Raw genomic sequence first — 22,811 nt, 5'->3', positions numbered from 1 at the left:
GTTGAAGTGTACCTATGATAAGAATTACAGACCTCTACATGCTTTCTAAGTAGGAAAACCTGCAAAATCGGCAGTGTATCAAATACTTGTTCTCCCCACTGTGTGTGTGTGTGTGTGTGTGTGTGTGTGTGTGTGTGTATGTATATATATATATATATATATATATATATATATATATATATATATATATATATACATATACATATATATATATATACATATACATATATACATACACACACACACACACACAGTGGGGAAAAAAGTATTTAGTCAACCACCAATTGTGCAAGTTCTCCCACTTAAAAAGATGAGAGAGGCCTGTAATTTTCATCATAGGTACACGTCAACTATGACAGACAAATTGAGAAAAACAAATCCAGAAAATCACATTGTAGGATTTTTTATGAATTTATTAGCAAATTATGGTGGAAAATAAGTATTTGGTCACCTACAAACAAGCAAGATTTCTGGCTCTCACAGACCTGTAACTTCTTCTTTAAGAGGCTCCTCTGTCCTCCACTTGTTACCTGTATTAATGGCACCTGTTTGAACTTGTTATCAGTATAAAAGACACCTGTCCACAACCTCAAACAGTCACACTCCAAACTCCACTATGGCCAAGACCAAAGAGCTGTCAAAGGACACCAGAAACAAAATTGTAGACCTGCACCAGGCTGGGAAGACTGAATCTGCAATAGGTAAGCAGCTTGGTTTGAAGAAATCAACTGTGGGAGCAATTATTAGGAAATGGAAGACTGATAATCTCCCTCGATCTGGGGCTCCACGCAAGATCTCACCCCGTGGGGTCAAAATGATCACAAGAACGGTGAGCAAAAATCCCAGAACCACATGGGGGGACCTAGTGAATGACCTGCAGAGAGCTGGGACCAAAGTAACAAAGCCTACCATCAGTAACACACTACGCCGCCAGGGACTCAAATCCTGCAGTGCAAGACGTGTCCCCCTGCTTAAGCCAGTACATGTCCAGGCCCGTCTGAAGTTTGCTAGAGTGCATTTGGATGATCCAGAAGAGGATTGGGAGAATGTCATATGGTCAGATGAAACCAAAATAGAACTTTTTGGTAAAAACTCAACTCGTCGTGTTTGGAGGACAAAGAATGCTGAGTTGCATCCAAAGAACACCATACCTACTGTGAAGCATGGGGGTGGAAACAAAATGCTTTGGGGCTGTTTTTCTGCAAAGGGACCAGGACGACTGATCCGTGTAAAGGAAAGAATGAATGGGGCCATGTATCATGAGATTTTGAGTGAAAACCTCCTTCCATCAGCAAGAGCATTGAAGATGAAACGTGGCTGGGTCTTTCAGCATGACAATGATCCCAAACACACCGCCCGGGCAACGAAGGAGTGGCTTCGTAAGAAGCATTTAAAGGTCCTGGAGTGGCCTAGCCAGTCTCCAGATCTCAACCCCATAGAAAATATTTGGAGGGAGTTGAAAGTCTGTGTTGCCCAGCGACAGCCCCAAAACATCACTGCTCTAGAGGAGATCTGCATGGAGGAATGGGCCAAAATACCAGCAACAGTGTGTGAAAACCTTGTGAAGACTTACAGAAAACGTTTGACCTGTGTCATTGCCAACAAAGGGTATATAACAAAGTATTGAGAAACTTTTGTTATTGACCAAATACTTATTTTCCACCATAATTTGCAAATAAATTCATTAAAAATCCTACAATGTGATTTTCTGGAATATTTTTTCTCATTTTGTCTGTCATAGTTGACGTGTACCTATGATGAAAATTACAGGCCTCTCTCATCTTTTTAAGTGGAAGAACTTGCACAATTGGTGGCTGACTAAATACTTTTTTCCCCCACTGTGTGTATGTATATGTGTGTATATATATATATATATATATATATATATATATATACTTTTTTTTAGGGAATAGGGTGCCATTTGGGATGTAGGCTAAAACAGTTCCTCAAACGGAAATGTCTGCGACGATTTCTTCCACACAGGTGGCACAGATGGTCTCTTCCGCTTTCCTCCATCTTAGCTCATAATCACATCCCTAGGGTCTTTACATTTAATGTGACCTGTCTGTCTGTCATGCATACTGTAGAGTGTTTATTTTAGAAGGATGATGAGCTAATGTGTCAAATCATCTTGATTTGTCTGCAGGTCTGGACTGTAAGACACTGTACAGGACACCTCTCGCATCCGCCTCAGATGGCCCAACACAGAGACTGAGTGGGGGTGAGTTATTATTGTTATCACGCTTCAATTGTATTTGTTCAGTTAGAATCAGTAGTTTAATAGTGATTATTATTTATTTATGTATCATTAAATCAAATCAAATCAAATTTTATTGGCCACATGCGCTGAATACAACAGGTGCAGACATTACAGTGAAATGCTTACTTACAGCCCTTAACCAACAGTGCATTTATTTTTAATAAAAAAGTAAAAATAAAACAACAACAAAAAAAGTGTTGAGAAAAAAAGAGCAGAAGTAAAATAAAATAACAGTAGGAAGGCTATATATACAGGGGGGTACCGGTGCAGAGTCAATGTGCGGGTGCACCGGCTAGTTGAGGTAGTTGAAGTAATATGTACATGTGGGCAGAGTTAAAGTGACTATGCATAAATAATTAACAGAGTAGCAGCAGCGTAAAAGGATGGGGTGGGGGGGCAGTGCAAATAGTCCGGGTAGCCATGATTAGCTGTTCAGGAGTCTTATGGCTTGGGGGTAGAAGCTGTTGAGAAGTCTTTTGGACCTAGACTTGGCACTCCGGTACCGCTTGCCGTGCGGTAGCAGAGAGAACAGTCTATGACTAGGGTGGCTGGAGTCTTTGACAATTTTGAGGGCTTTCCTCTGACACCGCCTGGTATAGAGGTCCTGGATGGCAGGAAGCTTGGCCCCAGTGATGTACTGGGCCGTACGCACTACCCTCTGTAGTGCCTTGCGGTCGGAGGCCGAGCAGTTGCCATACCAGGCGGTGATGCAACCAGTCAGGATGCTCTCGATGGTGCAGCTGTATAATTTTTTGAGGATCTGAGGACCCCTGCCAAATCTTTTCAGTCTCCTGTGGGGGAATAGGCTTTGCCGTGCCCTCTTCACGACTGTCTTGGTGTGTTTGGACCATGATAGTTTGTTGGTGATGTGGGCACCAAGGAACTTGAAGCTCTCATCCTGTTCCACTACAGCCCCGTCGATGAGAATGGGGGCGTGCTCAGTCCTCTTTTTTTCCCTGTAGTCCACAATCATCTCCTTTGTCTTGGTCACGTTGAGGGAGAGGTTGTTGTCCTGGCACCACACGGCCAGGTCTCTGACCTCCTCCCTATAGGCTGTCTCATCGTTAATCCTTGAAATTAAGTGTTTTGACTGACTGTTACATTCGTGGGGGTGAGTTATCTTATCACACTAACTATAGAAGATGGCAGTTTTATATCTAATATTTGTGAGGGTATTTGCGGTAACAACACTTTCTTTGTACAACTTGTATAAATAATACATGTTCATACTTTTCTCACACCCAAAGTGAATGACTGGCTACAACTTGCTAGTATCCTATATAAATGTATGAATATCATGCAGGTAATGTGTTCATAATGCTCCCACTGCTTTCTAAGGAATTTCCATGTGACAAATCTGATTGAGTTAAATGCATTTGGCCGGACCCACTGACTGTTTCTCTCTCTCTCTTTCTCTTTCTTCGTTCCCCAGAGGTGGGGCCGGGTAGTGACGTGGGCGCCCTGTCGGAGTGTTTGCTCCGCTACCTGCGGGAACTACCATCCCCCGTCATCCCCCCCATTGTTTACCCAGACCTGCAGGCTGCGCTGCAGCAGGGCGCCGCAGGTACGTGCCACATTTCACTCACCCCTGCTTGTGCGCAACCAGTGCCCCCCCCCGACGAAACAGACCCAAGCTATAGCAAGTAACAGAATCGCATGAAGCCGAACGAGCAAACAGATAAATTGTGTGGCGAGTCAATCATGTGCCCCCTCCTGCCTGAGAGAATAGGCCCAGTGTGGAGTGCTGGGGATGAGCTAGTCTCAGGCATCCCAGAAATGTTGTAACTTATATTTCTACCCTGGTCCCTGGTGATGTCAGGGATGGTGTGTGTGCCTGCATGCCTGTCTGCATATGAGAGAAAGAGAAGGGGGTGTTTGTGTGTGTGCTGAGAGAGTTGCTGTTTGTGTGTGTGCGTATGGGGCTGCCGTAACACGCGTGGTCTCCCTCCTCCCACAGACTGGTCCAAGGCTGTGGCGACGAGCAGCAGTGTAGGCAGGGATCTGAGCCTGGTCCTGGAGAGGGCCACCAACATACCCCTGCACCACAGCCTCACCCTGCAATACCTGCTCACACACCTGGGCAAGGTGGGCCAGAGCTCCCAGCTCAACGGCCTGGACCCTCACGCCCTGGGCCTGGTCTTTGGGCCGCTGCTGATCCGGCCCAGCTCTGCCACTGGGTGAGTAGGAGAATCCCTAATCTGACATAAGAATAAAGGAAGTTGCACACTGTAAACAATGCCTAAAAACCTTCAACATTCTTAAGTTGGTTTTTGTTTTTACAATGTTATAAAGCCACTTTCTCACCACCCAGACAAACACCAACAAACCGAGTTGGGTCAGTGTACGCCGCTCTTCTGTGTTGGTTGGCGTTTGTTGTCCAATTCGGCATGTTCAATCAGAGTTTGGTGGTGTGTGCGGTGTGCAAGCAGCTTAATGGATTGCTTATTTTTAGGTGCTTTTCACTAGGTCTCAAAGTGCTTTACATTGTATTGGGGTAACTACTGTAACATCAAACCATTGTGTAGTTGCACCTACCTGGGTAATAAACAGCAGCCATTTTGTGTCAGATTGCCGAGTTACCACATAGCTAGGGAATATCCTACCACATAGCCAGCGATATTCTCTTGAGACAGACAAGAGAGCTCTAACGCCACTGGGTGAGTGAAAGGATGTGATTGTTAGATCTCTCTCCATTGTGCGACAGAGGAAATCCATAAGGCCAAGTGCTGTTACTACAGATCGCAGTGGAGCGCTTTTCCTCTCCCTCCACAGCCCCATGTGTTTCAGTGACCTGCCGTTGACTGAACATCTTATGACCATGTGTCTGACTCCCTGCTGTTGTTGATTGACAGGTGGGAGGTGGGGGAGGAGTTCCCTGCACTGGCACTGGAGAGGCTGCTGATGGAGATGGCCATGGGACAGGAAGTCCTGCACCCAGGTATTGATGGATAGATGCAGTGCTTCAAAATGGAGGGCTCCATAGAAATTAATATAGATGCTAGAATGGATGGAAATAGTGTTTTTAGAATGGAATGTATTTACTGTTGACTCAACTTGTTTGCAATTGTTTTGCAATGGTAGTTTGCAATTGCTTGGTAATTGAATAAGTTAGTGCTGATTTGTACAGACTGATAACATTTTCCCTGACGAAAGTAATTATTCTATTAATCAACTGTGATGCTTGTCCAAACCTTTCCTAACTAATGGGTGTCACTGTTTGTTTGTTTGTAGCTCTGCCAGCCATGCCAGTAAAGGTCAAAACTACAACTCCAGCCATGACTGAGACCAACATACTGACTGATTCTGAGTGGTACTGGGGGGAAATCTCCAGGTAAAGAGCCATTCATGTAACGATAGCATTTCTACATCAACAAAATAGTAGGCCTATAGTATAAGATTATAGTACTTATTTATCCAGTAACTACATTTTTGTGTGGATTAAAACTGGATCATAGTAAACATTATTGTGGATTTTACTATAGGATACTTATTGTGGATTGTAGTATAGGATATTTAATTTGTATTGTGAAGGATGTGGTGCTTTCATGAATTCACATTTGCCTCTAACTGTGCCGTTGTGTTCCCAGGGAGGAGGTGAACGAGAAGATGAGAGACACCCCTGACGGGACGTTCATGGTCCGCGACGCCTCCAGCAAACTGGAGGGAGAGTACACACTGACCCTCAGGTGAGAGGCTGCCCCCAGTGCATTCGGAAAGTATTCAGACCCCTTGACTTTTTCCACATTTTGTTACATTACAGCCTCATTCTGACATGGATTAAATACACAATACCCCATAATGACAAAGCAAAAACAGGTTTTTAGAAATGTTTGCACATTTTATAAAAAATAAAAAAACTGATACCACATTTATATAAGTATTCAGACCCTTTACTCAGTACTTTGTTGAAGCACCTTTGGCAGCGAATTACAGCCTCGAGTCTTCTTGGGTATGACGCTACAAGCTTGGCACACCTGTATTTGGGGAGTTTCTCCCATTCTTCTCTGCAGATCCTCTCTAGCTCTGTCAGGGTGGATGGGGAGTGTCGCCGCACAGCTATTTTCAGGTCTCTCCAGAGATGTTTGATCAGGTTCAAGTCTGGGCTCTGGCTGGGCCACTCAAGGACATTCAGAGACTTGTCCCAAAGCCACACCTGCGTTGTCTTGGCTGTGAGCTTAGGGTCGTTGTCCTGTTGGAAGGTGGACCTTCGTCCCAGTCTGAGGTCCTGTGTGCTCTGGAGCAGGTTTTCATCAAGGATCTCTCTATACTTTGCTCCGTTCATCTGTCCCTCGATCCTGACTAATCTCCCAGTCCCTGCCGCTGAAAAACATCCCCTCAGCATGATGCTGCCACCACCATGATTCACCGTAGGGATGGTGCCAGGTTTCCACCAGACGTGACGCTTGGCATTCAGGCCAAAGAGTTCAATCTTGGTTTCGTAAGACCAAATAATCTTGTTTCTCATGGTCTGAGAGTACTGTAGGTGTCTTTTGGCAAACTCCAAGCAGGCTGTCATGTCCCTTTTACTGAGGAGTGGCTTCCGTCTTGCCACTGTACCATAAAGGCCTGATTGGTGGAATGCTGCAGAGATGGTTGTCCTTCTGGAAGGTTCTCCCATCTCCACAGAGGAACTCTGGACTTCTGTCAGAGTGACCATCAGGTTTTTGGTCACCTCCCTGACCAAGGCCCTTCTCCCCTGATTGCTCAGTTTGGCCGGGTGGCCAGCTCTAGGAAGAGTCTTGGTGGCTCCAAACTTCTTCCATTTAAGAATGATTGAGGCCACTCTGTTCTTGGGGACCTTCAATGCTGCAGACATTTTTTGGTACCCTTCCCCAGATCTGTGCCTCGACACAATCCTGTCTCGGAACTCTACGGACAATTCCTTCGACCTCATGGCTTGGTTTTTGCTCTGACATGCACTGTCAACTGTGGGACCTTATATAGACAGGTGTGTGCCTTTCCAAATCATGTCCAATCAATTGAATTTACCACAGGTTGACTACAATCAAGTTGTAGAAACATCTCAAGGATGATCAATGGAAACAGGATACACCTGAGCTCAATTTCGAGTCTCATAGCAAAGGGTCTGAATACTTATGTAAATAAGGTATTTCTGTTTTATTTATTTGATAAATTAGCAAACATTTCTAAACCTGTTTTCGCTTTGTCATTATGGGGTATTGTGTGTAGATTGAGTGGAAAAAACTATTTAATCAATTTTAGAATAAGGCTGTAACGTAACAAAATGTGGAAAAAGGGAAGGGGTCTGAATACTTTCAGAATGCACTGTATAGATGTTATGTAAAGAGCAGAGGACTATTAACATTACCATTCCTGAACCTCTGTGAATAGTTGATTCTGTGTATGACTTTTTAATCTCCTTTTTGAATGTGGAATGTTCGTTTACTATTGCGATACTTGGGACCCTTGTAGCTCAGTTGGTAGAACATGCAACGCCAGGGTTGTGGGTTCGATTCCCACGGGGGACTGGTACGAAAATGTATGCACTCATTACTGTAAGTCGCTCTGGATAAGAGTGTCTGTTAAATTACAAAAAAATGTAAATGTAAAATGTCTTGGGTTCACATTTGAAAAATACCAAATAATTAAAAGAATGCTACAGAATGGATGTTATGGAAAGAACTAGTCACTTTCTAAAGAACCTAAAAGACTAGTTTCTCAACCGCTCCCCAACCGCTCCCCAATCGTTCCCCAATCGTTCCACAGGAAAGGTGGAAACAACAAGCTGATCAAGGTGTGCCACCGGGGAGGTCGCTATGGATTCTCGGAGCCTCTCACCTTCGTCACGGTGGTGGAGCTCATCAACCACTACCGCCATGAGTCCCTGGCCCAGTACAACGCCAAGCTTGACACCCGGCTACTCTACCCTGTCTCCAAATACCAGCAGGTACATACACTACATGTACAACAACTGAACAACATACAATTGTCCATCGAAAGGAACATTTTATTTTTGCTGGCCCACCTCCTCTTGAGGCTCCAACCACCCCAACACCCTCCTGTAATTGATACTATGGTCATATTTGTGACATTTGTGAGGGGTTGCCATTTAGTCACCTCCAGTTCCAGGATAATACATTGAAGTTAGAGTGCAAGTTGGAATGTCCTTTTCATGGAACTTTTGATGCTAAAATTGAGAAAATATAGTTCCTGCTGAATTTGTATTGCTGTCTTCCGTCCTGAGTGGCTGCTTGGTGAGTATTTTGACTGACTGTTGGCTGACGTCAGAACCTTTATATTTAGAGAGTTAGGACATTGAGGTTTCTGCATTATGATGCATTTACATGACACTACATTCCATGGCAGCCATGTTAGCTCCCCATGGGCAATGTTGACCAATAGAAGTTCTCAGAATTCTTAACAGTACTATGCTCAAGATTCTCGTCATGAATGGATAAATAGAATGCTCAAGGGCGCTAACATGGCGTCCTCTAAATATATGGCTCTGGCTAACGTTTCTCCTCAGGAGCAGCTTGTGAAAGAGGACAGCACTGAGGCGGTGGGCGAGCAGCTGAAGGTGTACCACGAGCAGTACCAGGAGAAGAGCTGGGAGTACGATGTGCTCTACGAGGAGTACACCCGTACCTCACAGGTACTATACTGTAGGGATACTATACTGTATAGAGACTACTGGTCCACACTTCTGACTTCTGGACCACTCCTCTCTCAAGCTCTGTCCCAAAACAATTCTTCTTGTATTCGTCTTTTTTGTGTCCTTCTTGTATCCTTGCTCTGTAACCAATGATGTGAAGGAACTGGTGAAAACGGCATGATGGAAAATCACATGCCTCCTAACTGTCATGAGGGGATCCCCTGTGTGTCTCTGTCAGGAGCTCCAGATGAAGCGCACGGCCATCGAGGCCTTCAACGAGACCATCAAGATCTTCGAGGAGCAGTGCGAGACTCAGGAGCGCTACAGCAAAGAGACCATTGAGAAGTTCCGACGTGAAGGCAACGACAAGGAGATCCAGAAGTAAGCATTTATGTATTTTAAGCCAATTTTAAAAGTATTCATCCTCCTTGGCATTTTTCATATTTTGTTGCATTACAACCTGTAATTTAAATGGATTTTTATTTGGATTTCATGTAATGGATATACACAAAATAGTCCAAATTGGTGAAGTGAAATGAAAAACATAACTTGTTTCAAAAAATTCTACAAAATAAATAACGGAAAAGTGGTGCGTGCACATGTATTCACCCCCTTTGCTATGAAGCCCCTAAATAAGATCTGATGCAACCAATTACCTTCAGATGTCACATAATTAGTTAAATAAAGTCCACCTGTGTGCAATCTAAGTGTCACATGATCTGTCACATGATCTCAGTATATATACACCTGTTCTGAAAGGCCCCAGAGTCTGCAACACCACTAAGCAAGTGGCACCATGAAGACCAAGGAGCTCTCCAAACAGGTCAGGGACAAAGTTGTGGAGAAGTACAGATCAGGGTTGGGTTATAAAAAAATATCCGAAACTTTGAACATCCTACGGAGCACAATTTTTTAATCCATTATTAAAAAATGGAAAGAATATGGCACAACAAACCTGCCAAGAGAGGGCCGCCCACCAAAACTCACGGACCAGGCAAGGAGGGTATTAATCAGAGAGGCAACAAAGAGACCAAAGATAACCCTGAAGGAGCAGCAAAGCTCCACAGCGGAGATTGGAGTATCTGTCCATAGGACCACTTTAAACCGTACACTCCACAGAGCTGGGCTTTACGGAAGAGTAGCCAGAAAAAAAGCCATTACTTAAAGAAAAGAAATGAGCAAACACGTTTGGTTTCCCCAAAAGGCATGTGGGAGACTCCCCAAACATATGGAAGAAGGTACAGTGAGGGAAAAAAGTTTTTGATCCCCTGCTGATTTTGTACGTTTGCCCACTGACAAAGAAATGATCAGTCTATAATTTTAATGGTAGGTTTATTTGAACAGTGAGAAACAGAATAACAACAAAAAAATCCAGAAAATCTCATGTCAAAAATGTTATAAATTGATTTGCATTTTAATGAGGGACATAAATATTTGACCCCCTCTCAATCAGAAAGATTTCTGGCTCCCAGGTGTCTTTTATACAGGTAACGAGCTGAGATTAGGAGCACACTCTTAAAGGGAGTGCTCCTAATCTCAGCTTGTTACCTGTATAAAAGACACCTGTCCACAGAAGCAATCAATCAATCAGATTCCAAACTCTCCACCATGGCCAAGACCAAAGAGCTCTCCAAGGATGTCAAGGACAAGATTGTAGACCTACACAAGGCTGGAATGGGCTACAAGACCATCGCCAAGCAGCTTGGTGAGAAGGTGACAACAGTTGGTGCGATTATTCGCAAATGGAAGAAACACAAAAGCACTGTCAATCTCCCTTGGCCTGGGGCTCCATGCAAGATCTCACCTCGTGGAGTTGCAATGATCATGAGAACGGTGAGGAATCAGCCCAGAACTACATGGGAGGATCTTGTCAATGATCTCAAGGCAGCTGGGACCATAGTCACCAAGAAAACAATTGGTAACACACTACGCCATGAAGGACTGAAATCCTGCAGCGCCCGCAAGGTCCCCCTGCTCAAGAAAGCACATATACATGCCCGTCTGAAGTTTGCCAATGAACATCTGAATGATTCAGAGGAGAACTGGGTGAAAGTGTTGTGGTCAGATGAGACCAAAATGGAGCTCTTTGGCATCAACTCAACTCGCCGTGTTTGGAGGAGGAGGAATGCTGCCTATGACCCCAAGAACACCATCCCCACCGTCAAACATGGAGGTGGAAACATTATGCTTTGGGGGTGTTTTTCTGCTAAGGGGACAGGACAACTTCACCGCATCAAAGGGACGATGGACGGTGCCATGTACCGTCAAATCTTGGGTGAGAACCTCCTTCCCTCAGCCAGGGCATTGAAAATGGGTCATGAATGGGTATTCCAGCATGACAATGACCCAAAACACACGGCCAAGGCAACAAAGGAGTGGCTCAAGAAGAAGCACATTAAGGTCCTGGAGTGGCCTAGCCAGTCTCCAGACCTTAATCCCATAGAAAATCTGTGGAGGGAGCTGAAGGTTCGAGTTGCCAAATGTCAGGCTCGAAACCTTAATGACTTGGAGAAGATCTGCAAAGAGGAGTGGGACAAAATCCCTCCTGAGATGTGTACAAACCTGGTGGCCAACTACAAGAAACATCTGACCTCTGTGATTGCCAACAAGGGTTTTGCCACCAAGTACTAAGTCATGTTTTGCAGAGGGGTCAAATACTTATTTCCCTCATTAAAATGCAAATCTATTTATAACATTTTTGACATGCGTTTTTCTGGATTTTTTTGTTGTTATTCTGTCTCTCACTGTTCAAATAAACCTACCATTAAAATTATAGACTGATCATGTCTTTGTCAGTGGGCAAACGTACAAAATCAGCAGGGGATCAAATACTTTTTTCCCTCACTGTACTCTGCTCAGATGAGACTAAATTCAGCTTTTTGGCCATCAAGGAAAACGCTATGTCTTGGGCAAACCCAACACCTCTCATCACCCCAAGAACACCATCCCCACAGTGAAGCATGGTGGTGGCAGCATCATGCTGTGGGGATGTTTTTCATCAGCAGGGACTGGGAAACTGGTCAGAATTGAAGGAATGATGGATGGCGCTAAATACAGGGAAATTCTTGAGGGAAACCTGTTTCAGTCTTCCAGAGATTTGAGACTGGGACGGAGGTTCACCTTCCAGCAGGACAATGACCCTAAGCATACTGCTAAAGCAACACTCGAGTGGTTTAAGGGGAAACATTTAAATGTCTTGGAATGGCCTAGTCAAAGCCCAGACCTCAATCCCATTGAGAATCTGTGGTATGACTTAAAGATTGCTGTACACCAGCAGAACCCATCCAACTTGAAGGAGCTGGTGCAGTTTTGCCTTGAAGATTGGGAAAAAATCCCAGCGGCTAGATGTGCCAAGCTTATAGATACATACCCCAAGAGACTTGCAGCTGTAATTGCTGCAAAAGGTGTCTCTACAAAGTATTGACTTTGGGGGGGGTGAATAGTTATGCACGCTCAAGTTTTCTGTTTTTTTGTCTTATTTCTTGTTTGTTTCAAAATAAAAAATATATTGCATCTTCAAAGTGGTAGGCATGTTGTGTAAATCAAATGATACAAACCCCCAAAAAATACATTTTAATTCCAGGTTGTAAGGCAACAAAATATGAAAAATGCCAAGGGGGGTGAATTCTTTTGCAAGCCACTGTATTGTAAAGAACAGTCAAACCAAACCAGACCACTACAAATGAACCCCAGAGCAAAAACTGTTTTCTTCCCACTCACTTCAGGATCCAGAGCAACTCGGAGCGTCTGAAGTCTCGGGTGACGGAGATACACGACAGCAAGAGAAAGCTGGAGCTGGACCTGAAGCAGCAGGCCACCGACAACAGAGAGATCGACAAGAGGATGAACAGCCTGAAGCCAGACCTCATGCAGCTAAGGAAGATCAGGGACCAGTACCTGATGTAAGAAAACGCTATGCTATACGATGCGATACTATCCCAGCCAACATTTCCATGTGGGGCCCATGTGGGTTAATGAAGGGCTGTTCCATAGGACCCATTAGGGAAACCCAACAGGGACCCACTAAGGTTTGTCCTCAGTATCCACGTTGGCCCCACATGTGGTTGCCATGTTGGGATTTATGTGGGTTAATGTTGGGCTTACTGAGGGACGCCTGTGGGCAAATGTGTTATTATAACCCACGTGGGCCCCAGGTTTTAGCCCAGGTGGGTTAAAGAAGGGTTAACACTTGGTCCCCCAAATAGGATAATACGTTTTGACGCTCAACATGGCAACCACGTGGGGCCAACGTGGATACTGAGGACAACTTTGTGGTCCCCTTGTGGTTATCCTACATGGGGGCCCAAGTGTTAACCCTTCTTTAACCCACCTGGTCTAAAACCTGGGGGTCACGTGGGTGATCACACTTACCCGCATGGGTCCCAGGTGTTTACCCAAATGGGTGTGTAGTATGACCTATATGGGCAGTCAGTAGGCTGTAAATGTGGTTTTCAATTGGGCTGTCCACCTGGGACCAAACTGGTTTTGTTCTCAGTCTCCATGCAGGCCCCAGATGTTGTTGCCCAAGCAAGCTTTCTTAAGAGATGACAAAAGCAGTTATTTATAAAGGAAATTAATGTTTATTTATAGCACATGCTCAGTTCAAATACAATGCAGGAACTACGATTACAGGTATAGTTCAATCAAATTACAAATGTACACATTGGTTTCCTCACCCTGTATACAATTCCTAAAATGTGCATGTCAGCAGTGAAGTTCTCAAGATGGAGGACCTTCAGTACAGCAGTGTTCCCCAATCCTGGTCCCAAAGGGGTGCACATTTTTGTTTTTGCACTAGCACTCACATACCTTATTCAATACAAAGGCTTGATGATGAGTTGCTTAGTGAATCAAGTGTGTGAGTGTTGGGGCAAAAACATAAGAGTACCCCTTTGGGTCCCCAGGACCAGGATTGGGAAACACTGCAGTACAGAGCAAAAAGTGTGATGATGCAAATTATATGCAATGATCATTTAGATAATTTGCGTAGCATTTGCATCACCATTATACTTTTTGCTCTTGAAAACTTGAGCGCTAACATGCGCAGTTTTTGGTATTGTATTAAAAGTGGACTAATGAACAAAATAGTACAAGAACGTCTTTTTTGTTAAATGTCCCTTTCAGAGCACCTACCACTCCATTCAGGAAAGCTGTGTCAAGTAACTTTTGCTCCATGGCCTCTACATCCTGGACAGTATTCATAGGGAAATCAGACCCCTCAGATAGTGCTGCTGTCGCTATGTTACCACTGTCAGGTCCTCACTCTTCTTCATCCATGTCTGAGTCCGTCTGCCGATCAGAAGTCTCCTCTGCCTTTTTAAGTTTGATCTGGGCCGGTTCATAGGTAGCTGTGAAAATAAAACATTTCGGTCTTTATCCAAGGACTGTTAGCTGGAACCTAGTTGGATTAACCTTCTGGGCCAGACATGGAAAAACCCATGTGGGCTACAACATGGGTCCCTATGGCTGCGTTTACACAGGCAGCCCAATTCTGATTATTTTTCCCACTAATTGGTCAGCTCTTTTGCCAATAATTTGGCAAAAGATCAGAATTGGGCTGCCTGTGTAAACGCAGCCAAATTGACCCGTTACCATTTTTAAAGGGCTGTAGTTGGTATACAGTAACCTTATTCGTTCATGATTATTTTATCATAATTTCTTTAATTTGAAAGACTAATCTTCATATTTTGGACCATTCAGAATCAGATCAAGATCATGTAACTTTTCTGGTCAGTCTGTTCTAACAAGACGATTTTAACTAGCTCAGTAATTTAGCATGGTAATTATTTTACTTCACTTAATGTAGCAGGTCAAGTTTCTTATTTCAATTTCGTATTTTATTTGGAAAAAATAAAATGTACGACCAGATAACCCATTTTATAAATGGTAAAGGGCCCATTTGGGACCTATGGGTTTGCCTGTGTGTGTGACCCAAATTGTTAACCCGATTGGGTCCCAATCATAATTCCTGAAAAAAGAACACCAGATTGCCCACTTACAGCCCATGGAAAAAAATATTCAGGGCTCATTTGGGACCCATGTTATAGCCTACATGGGTTTTCCCATGTGTGACCCTGGTAGTAGGCCCGACTGGGTCCCATTGACAGTCCCTGACCATATTCACACCAGGTAGCCCACTTACAGCCCAATTAAAAATGGATTCCGGGCCCATTTGGGACCCACACTACAGGGGTTTTACCATGTCTGGCCCAAAAGGTTAACTCAACTGCGTACCAGCTTAGATAACCATTTAGAGCCGTTGCCCAGTTGAAACCCATGAAGTCCATATAAAACCCAGGTGGGGCCCACCTGGACATGTTGGCTGTGATGATATACGATGCTAGGCTATACGATGCTAGGCTATATGATGCTAGGCTATGCGATGAAATGCTATATGATGCGATGTTATGCCTCTTATTCTGTTTCTTTGGTCTTGCAGGTGGTTGACACAGAAGGGGACGAGGCAGAAGAAGATTAATGAATGGCTGGGTATAAAGAACGAGGCAGAAGAGTAAGTGATGAAAATTGAACGTTTGGCAAGTGTTTAGATCATGTTAAGAGCTATACCCATGGGCAGGGGCGGACTGGGACCAGAAATTGGCTCTGGCATTTCTAACACACCCGCCCATTTTATTCCTTGAGGCCCCATTATTAACCATATAATTATAATTTTGCACCAAAAAAAAACAAGTTGGACAGGTCCAATAGGCAAAAAATTTACCAGCCCATCTGGCATTTACACCTCTGCCCATGGGTGCTTCTGTAAAAATAGAATTTGAAACTGTTGCCTTGTATTCTGTATTGATGTCATATTCTGGTTGTAAAAATAAATGTTATAAAATGACATAGTTACATCATTGCAACCAATTCTGCCCACTGACAATGATCAAGTTGCCTTTCCCTAAAAGGCACAAGGCTTTTAAACCCTGCACCACCTGCACCATCTCCCCAAACGTCTGCCGCACCAAAATAGATCTAATAATAATCCTAAAACTGTTATAAAGTATTTAGTGAAACATCCAGTAAAACGATGAGTCATTAACCCGCCATCTCCCTCCTACAGCTCCTACTGGTTGGTGGAGTACGAGGGCTCGCCCCACCACGACGAGGGCACCTGGTATATGGGCGACATCAAGCGCACCCAGGCAGAGGAGCTGCTGAAGGACAAGTGTGACGGCACCTTCCTCATCCGAGAGAGCCAGACGCAGAAGGGCTCCTACGCCTGCTCTGTAGTGTGAGTGTTTATTTAAATGTGTTCCATGTCATTTTATGTCAGTCAAAAGGGCTAAGATCATTCATTGATGGGTTGATCTATTTAAAATGGGCAAGTAGGAATATAGTATGTGGTTGTAACTAAAACCACATACTATATCCCTATTCTTACTTGACAATTTTAAATAGATGTTGTTGGCATTCCCCCAAATGACAATTGTACACTGTGCCATTGATTTTAAGGGGACAGCAAAGGGGAGACCCACATAGCTACAGTATTCTACCGTAAATCCTGTTGTTTTTACGGTAACTTAGTGTCAGACAGTTACCTGTAAGTTACTGTAAAAAAATAAGGCTACAGTATTCTACCGTAAATTCCAAAGAAACGTTGGTTTAACAGTACATTGTAAACTTTTTACAGTTGCTTTGGAATTTTAAGTAACATTTTTTAAAACCTTTTTTACAATAACTTACAGGTAACTGTCTGCCAGTAAGTTACCGTAAAAACAACAGGATGCTTTTTACAGTGTGGAGTAGGTCAAAGCTGTGTCCTGGAAAACCTTGGTAGCACATGGGTGAAGTTGGGGCTTGTGATGATTGTGAATTTCCTTTCTTTTTTTAGCTTTAGACCAACCCTAACATCTCACTTAAAATGTCGTTTTTGTGTTTAATTACTTAGGAAACATTTGTGACGTTGACCTTTTTTGTTTGTTTCCATAAAACTGTAATCGCTCTGTCTCCCCCAGTGTGGACGGCGACCCTAAGCACTGCGTCATCTACAAGACAGACAAAGGCTATGGCTTCGCCGAGCCTTACAACCTGTACAGTTCCCTGAAGGACCTGGTGCTCCACTACAAGCACGAGTCCCTGGTCCAACACAATGACCAGCTGAATGTAACCCTGGCCTATCCGGTCCTCACCCAGACCCAGACCCAGCAGCAGAACCCCAGATGAGGGGCAGCGTGGCATGACAACCCCCAACGGAGACCAGCGCTTCTAAAGCATGGCAAAACAAGCACACTACGTACTACAGTACCAGCCACAGTACACATGAGACAAAAAAACATATACGTGTTCGTAGACGAAAAACAACATAAGCACACAGTTATGATATAAGCTTTCAGGCCATAGTTAGATGAGCAAGAGGGAGTGATAGAGGAAAGGAGAGAGTCGGGAAGCTGGAGGGTAAAGATACTGGATGTAGAATATACTTTTTGGGGGAAGGGAAGTTGACGCCGGCTTTCAGATGCATGGTGCTGGAAAGGAGGGGTGGGGTGGAGGGTCAAACTGTTAGATTCTATAAAAAGCTTGTTAAGTGCCATAGAGAGAGCCTTGATTGACCATAAGTCTGTGTTGGGAAAGAAGGGGACTTTAGAAATATATATATATATATATATACACACACAGTACCAGTCAAAGGTTTGGACACACCTACACATTCAAGGGTTTTTCTTTATTTTTACTATTTTTTTACATTGTAGAATAATAGTGAAGACATCAAAACTATGAAAAAACACATATGGAATCATGTAGTAACCAAACAAGTGTTAAAGAAATCAAATAGTTTCTTCAAATAGCCACCCTTTGCCTTGATGACAGCTTTGCACACTCTTGGCATTCTCTCAACCAGCTTCATGAGGTAGTCACCTGGAATGCATTTCAATTAACAGGTGTGCCTTAAGTTAATTTGTGGAATTTCTTTCCTTAATGTGTTTGAGACAATCCGTTGTGTTGTGACAAGGTGGGGGGGGGGTGGTATACAGAAGATAGCCCTATTTGGCTACCACAGCATTCTGTAGCAATACGCCATCCCATCTGGTTTGGGCTTAGTGGGACTATCATTTGTTTTTCAACAGGGCAATGACCCAAAACACCTCCAGCCTGTGTAAGGGCTTTTTTTACCAAGAAGCAGAGTGATGGAGTGCTGCATCAGATGACCTGGCCTCCACAATCCCCCGACCTCAACCCAATAGAGATGGTTTGGGATGAGTCATACGGCAGAGTGAAGGAAAAGCAGCCAACAAGTGCTCAGCATATGTGGGAACTCCTTCAAGACTGTTGGAAAAGCATTCCAGGTGAAGCTGGTTGAGAGAATGCCAAGAGTGTGCAAAGCTGTCATCAAGGCAAAGGGTGGCTATTTGAAGAATCTCAAATATAAAATATATTTTGATTTGTTTAACACTTTTTTGGTTACTACATGATTCCATATGTGTTATTTCATCATTTTGATGTCTTCACCTTTATTCTACAATGTAGAAAATAGTAAAAATAAAGAAAAACCCTTGAATGAGTAGGTGTCCAAACTTTTGACTGGTAGTGTGTATGTGTGTGTGTGTGTGTGTGTGTGTGTGTGTGTGTGTATATATATATATATATATAGATAAGTCCAATTTCCAGGAAACTGCTGTGGCCTCTCTTCCAGTTTGTTGTAAGATATACATTCTTTATAAAAATAGATGTGGTATATTTGGTGTATTGTGAATGTATAGATGATATTCACAATAGATCAAATTATACAGGTGGTCCTCTGTAGCTCAATTGGTAGAGCATGGCGCTTGTAACGCCAGGGTAGTGGGTTTGATCCCCGGGACCACCCATACGTAAAAATGTATGCACACATGACTGTAAGTCGCTTTGGATAAAAGCGTCTGCTAAATGGCTTATTATTATTATATACAGTATATTGATGAATACAGTTTCTAAAGGGATTCAGGTTTCCCTTTTCGTTTAATCATGGCTAGTGGAGAAATCCCTCCAAGCTCGTTTCTTGTTTCTACATTTCTGTTCTAGTCAGGGTTGGGGTGAATCCCATTTAAATTAGTCAATTCAGCAAGTACACTGAAATGTCAATTATCTTAAATGCTTTTCAATGAGGAACATTTTAAATTGGAATTTAATGTACTTTCTGAATTGAGTGGAATTGAAATGGAATTGACCCCAACCCTGCTTCTAGTGCTTTCTTTTATACTGTAGCCTGTAGCCATGATTGACAATGGTATTACTGTTATACTCGCAGAGCATCAATCTATCGGATCTTAACTCTCGGTACTGTATGGCTTAGTCTCTAGGAAGCCTATCTAGTATAATGTTCTTCTCACAAGCGCTTGCTTTTATGTCACAGTGTTACTACTACTCACGGTACTTCCTCTTTGAGCTTGACTGTTGTTTTTATTTGACACAAGCTTGATTCACAGAGCTGTAGAACATTATTGTACATAAGAAAAAAACAGATTATTGTAGAAAGCCGTTATATGACCCATATATCTACTGACGGTAAAAGGCAGTGTGACTGTCAGTCTAAAAGCTGTATTTGCTGTACATAACCATGCAAACAGAAAGTAATGAATGCTTTCCTTTCCAACTGTGTCCCCCACAGGGGAAACTGCTGGAGGATGCATGGTATCCAGCTAAACGTGAGCCAAATGAAGGATGTCTTTTCATGTAGCAAAAAAAAGATCTGATCCGTTTTGACACTAAGCATGACCACGGAGGTCTTTGAGATTTTCTATAAGTACAGTATGCATGTAAATCCTTCTTTTGGATAGTACCTAGACACTAGCCCTAGTAATTGTGCTGTTTTAAGTGTACGTCTCATGTAGTAGACCTGTATAATGCACAAACAATAGTAAGTGAATAAGAATACATGGAGATTTACAGACACACTCGCTGTCGAGTGAATCCCTCCACGGGTACTGAGCAGTACTTTTGTTGTGTGGCTTCATGGACTTACTCTGCCGACGCTTCTATTCCTTTTGCATAGCACAGACTTTGTTAGTGTGAAAACACTTCAGCCAAAATGTCAAGGTTGATTCTTGACATTAAGACAAAATCCACTCAAACTATCTTTTGGTATTTGTTTTCATTAGTCCACTGTTGATACAGTTCCCAAACATTTTAGGACTGTATCAACAGGAGACTAATAAATAATAAAAACAATTTTAATGAATGGATTTTCCCTTTTAAAGAAACATCATGTAATGAAACTGAGGATATTGAGGATTTAAATTCGGTGACTTGATTTAAGTGGTGCTTTTAGATTCGTTGAGAAAGCAGGAACTTCCCCGAAGAAATAGTTTAGCTATTTTTGTAGAATTTGCATAAAAATATAGGTCATATGATGGCCGCTCCTTTTTCGGCAGTTCTAAACATGATAATTTACTCAAAGTGTGATTTATTTTCCCCATTTTTGGTAATACAGATGATGTATGATGCATAAATACTGCAATTGAACAGTCACGCAAGTGGATTGGTTAATTAGTCAGAGGAAATTAGATGAAATAAAGTAGTGTTTGTGTAATAGTCAACAGATTTGAATTAGAAATAATAATAATAAAAAAATACAACATTTTGCGAAAGGTTGAATATTGGCGAGAGCATTTTGTGTGTTAAATGTATTTTTGGTACAAATGTTGGTTGGAGGCAAAATGATTATAAAGGAAAAATACATTGGTACTGTTTTAATGGTGCTTTGCACAGTTCTTGGCCAGAAGACTAGACAATAATTAAACTGAGTGACATTAGTTGGGTGTCTTGAGAGGGCTATAAGAGTGTGATTCACAAAGTTAAGTGCCTTCTCTGTCTGTGTTACTTAGCTCTTGTCTTTTTGTCAGAGGAGCTTCTCTCCTGTAGGCAGTGGCACAGTGTACTGTAGTCTTTGTTTAAAAAGCACTTGCCAATGTCATAGCCTGACGACTCACACTAAATTATTCCGCTGCGCTGTCGTTCGCTACATGCTTTAGTATGATACTGCAATCAGTGAAGTAATTTGTGGTGAGGAGGGGCGTTGTACAAAAAGACATCAGCGATTGGATAGTCTCTAACCAATCAGAGTATCAACGCCAATTACGAATTTTCAAACCGCCGCTTTACCCACGTGTTTTCTGGCCCAACCCATCGGTTTCTGGACCAATCGGGCGGCCCCGAATGTATTCGCATTCGGTGACGGAGCAGGGAGGTACTCAGATCAACTCATTGCGTAAGAAATTAACGTCCGGGGGTGTGGCATAGCGTTTGGCCGGAGCAAGGAGTCTGAGTAGCCAGGCAACTAATGTCAACCCCTGAAGAGAACTGGCAAATGAGCATAGTTGTCGTCTTTCCTGTAGTGTGTGTGTGTGTGGTGCGAGTTATGGAGACTGTTTGTTTAGTTATGCTTCTCTTTTGTTAGATCATTTTTATATTTTTTGGTGACTGCTTGGTGCTCTTCAGTGAGCGAGGCAGTTTCCTTTGGGGTTTGTTGTATAGTTTATTGAATCAAACCTAGAGTGGATAGAAATGTGAAAACACAGTCGTAGCCCAACACCGCGTTTTGTTTAATAAGCCGAATCTCATTCGATAAGCTCTCAATTTAGTGCATGCAGTATTTCTGTGTTTTCACATTAATACCCTGTGAATTCAGATCCAGTTTACCCAGCTACTGACGTATTTATTTACAGTCTGTCGGACCATCATTTTGTGAATGCGCTTTTTCCTGTTCCACACACCTTAATTGAGTGTGTCTAAGTCTAAAAAAGTATTAAGTAATCCTAAACCGTGTCAGTGAAGCTCAGTAGGCCATGATAGTGTTTTTTATTAAGCGTCTCATGTCAGGGACGTTTTATCTGACTTTCTTTGTGAATCGGAGTGAAAAAATTGTTTGGGGTCCCCTTACACAATACATAGGGTGGAGGCATGACAAACTTTGAGATAGTAGCCGGTATTCAGAACCTGTTTTGAAATTGACATTGAGGCAAGAAGGACTCATGTCCATTATTGCTGTTTTTCATGATTCAATTGTTTAACTGTATATACTATAAAACTGTGTACCGTGTCTGGTTTTGATTGTGTCAGGCCTACCCATTTCCCATTTGAAAATGGGTGACCCGTTTCAAACCAAATGAAAGGGAAGCTAGCTAATATGCAATCAGTATATTTGGTCGGTCCTCAGCTCTCTAATGCTATATGGATATCATGGAGTCACACTAACGTCACTTGTATTAACATTAATGTTAACATTTGTGCAGTGATCGTGTTTCAGTGGTCGTGCCCAATGAGATTGGTTTGCGGAAGGGGGAAGATTGAGAGTTGACCGTTGTTTTGCTTTGACTTGGAGCAGAGGTTGCTATGAATTGTCCTTTACCCTGTTATTGTGAAACAGCATGTGTCCGAGCACCCTCCAAAATGGTTAGATGAATTACCCATTATTGCTTATTTCTGGTACAAAATACCTGTAATAAAGGTATCATACTTCTACCATATCATTTACTGAATACAAGTCATTAACATTTATTACATTTGACGAATATTTAGGTTTGAAGCATATTTGGAAGAAATATATTGAAATATATCTTGAAATATTGTTTTGGGTTATATATTCTGATTTAATTATGCTGGAAACAGATCAGAAACAGAAGCTGACTTAATCAGAGCTTAGATGTGAACATGCCTATTGACGTGCCACAGCAGCTTTGCGTCAGTGGGCCAAATGATTTCTAGTTTCCATGTTAACGCACTGGTATTAAGCTTTGCTTTATCATAATCACCAGCAAGCTTTCCTTTTTTGATTGTGGTTCTATTTATTTTAATTTACCCACAATTATAATGAAGAGGAGGCAGGCTCATCCATGTTTAAAATGCAGCTGTTAATCTAGTTGTCCATGATGACATCATACTGATTGGTCAATTTTGGCCCCATTTAACCGACTCCCATATGAGTGTTTCTATCAACTCTGAGTAGAGATTATCAGTAGC

At 42.7% G+C, this 22,811-nt stretch overlaps 1 protein-coding gene across 1 annotated transcript in view; it reads left to right on the top strand.

Moving 5' to 3' along the window:
* LOC311147154 (phosphatidylinositol 3-kinase regulatory subunit gamma-like) overlaps positions 1 to 17,142 on the top strand; it is a 57,998-nt gene extending 40,856 nt beyond the window's left edge. The window contains exons 4-16 of the mRNA XM_084183789.1: positions 2,147 to 2,221; positions 3,693 to 3,824; positions 4,218 to 4,437; positions 5,113 to 5,198; positions 5,492 to 5,591; positions 5,848 to 5,946; positions 7,988 to 8,168; positions 8,748 to 8,873; positions 9,112 to 9,254; positions 12,599 to 12,775; positions 15,313 to 15,384; positions 15,937 to 16,107; positions 16,832 to 17,142. Of these exons, the coding sequence (XP_084039915.1) occupies positions 2,147 to 2,221; positions 3,693 to 3,824; positions 4,218 to 4,437; positions 5,113 to 5,198; positions 5,492 to 5,591; positions 5,848 to 5,946; positions 7,988 to 8,168; positions 8,748 to 8,873; positions 9,112 to 9,254; positions 12,599 to 12,775; positions 15,313 to 15,384; positions 15,937 to 16,107; positions 16,832 to 17,039 (1,790 nt within the window). The 3' untranslated portion in view covers positions 17,040 to 17,142. The remainder of the gene's footprint in view (positions 1 to 2,146; positions 2,222 to 3,692; positions 3,825 to 4,217; positions 4,438 to 5,112; positions 5,199 to 5,491; positions 5,592 to 5,847; positions 5,947 to 7,987; positions 8,169 to 8,747; positions 8,874 to 9,111; positions 9,255 to 12,598; positions 12,776 to 15,312; positions 15,385 to 15,936; positions 16,108 to 16,831) is intronic.
* Positions 17,143 to 22,811: the final 5,669 nt, after the last annotated feature.

This window comes from Coregonus lavaretus (genome assembly GCF_964263955.1).
Source record: "Coregonus lavaretus genome assembly, chromosome: 19".
Taxonomy (NCBI): domain Eukaryota; kingdom Metazoa; phylum Chordata; class Actinopteri; order Salmoniformes; family Salmonidae; genus Coregonus; species Coregonus lavaretus.
The sequence above is the reverse complement of the archived record's forward strand: the minus strand, read 5'-3'. Positions and strand labels throughout refer to the sequence as shown.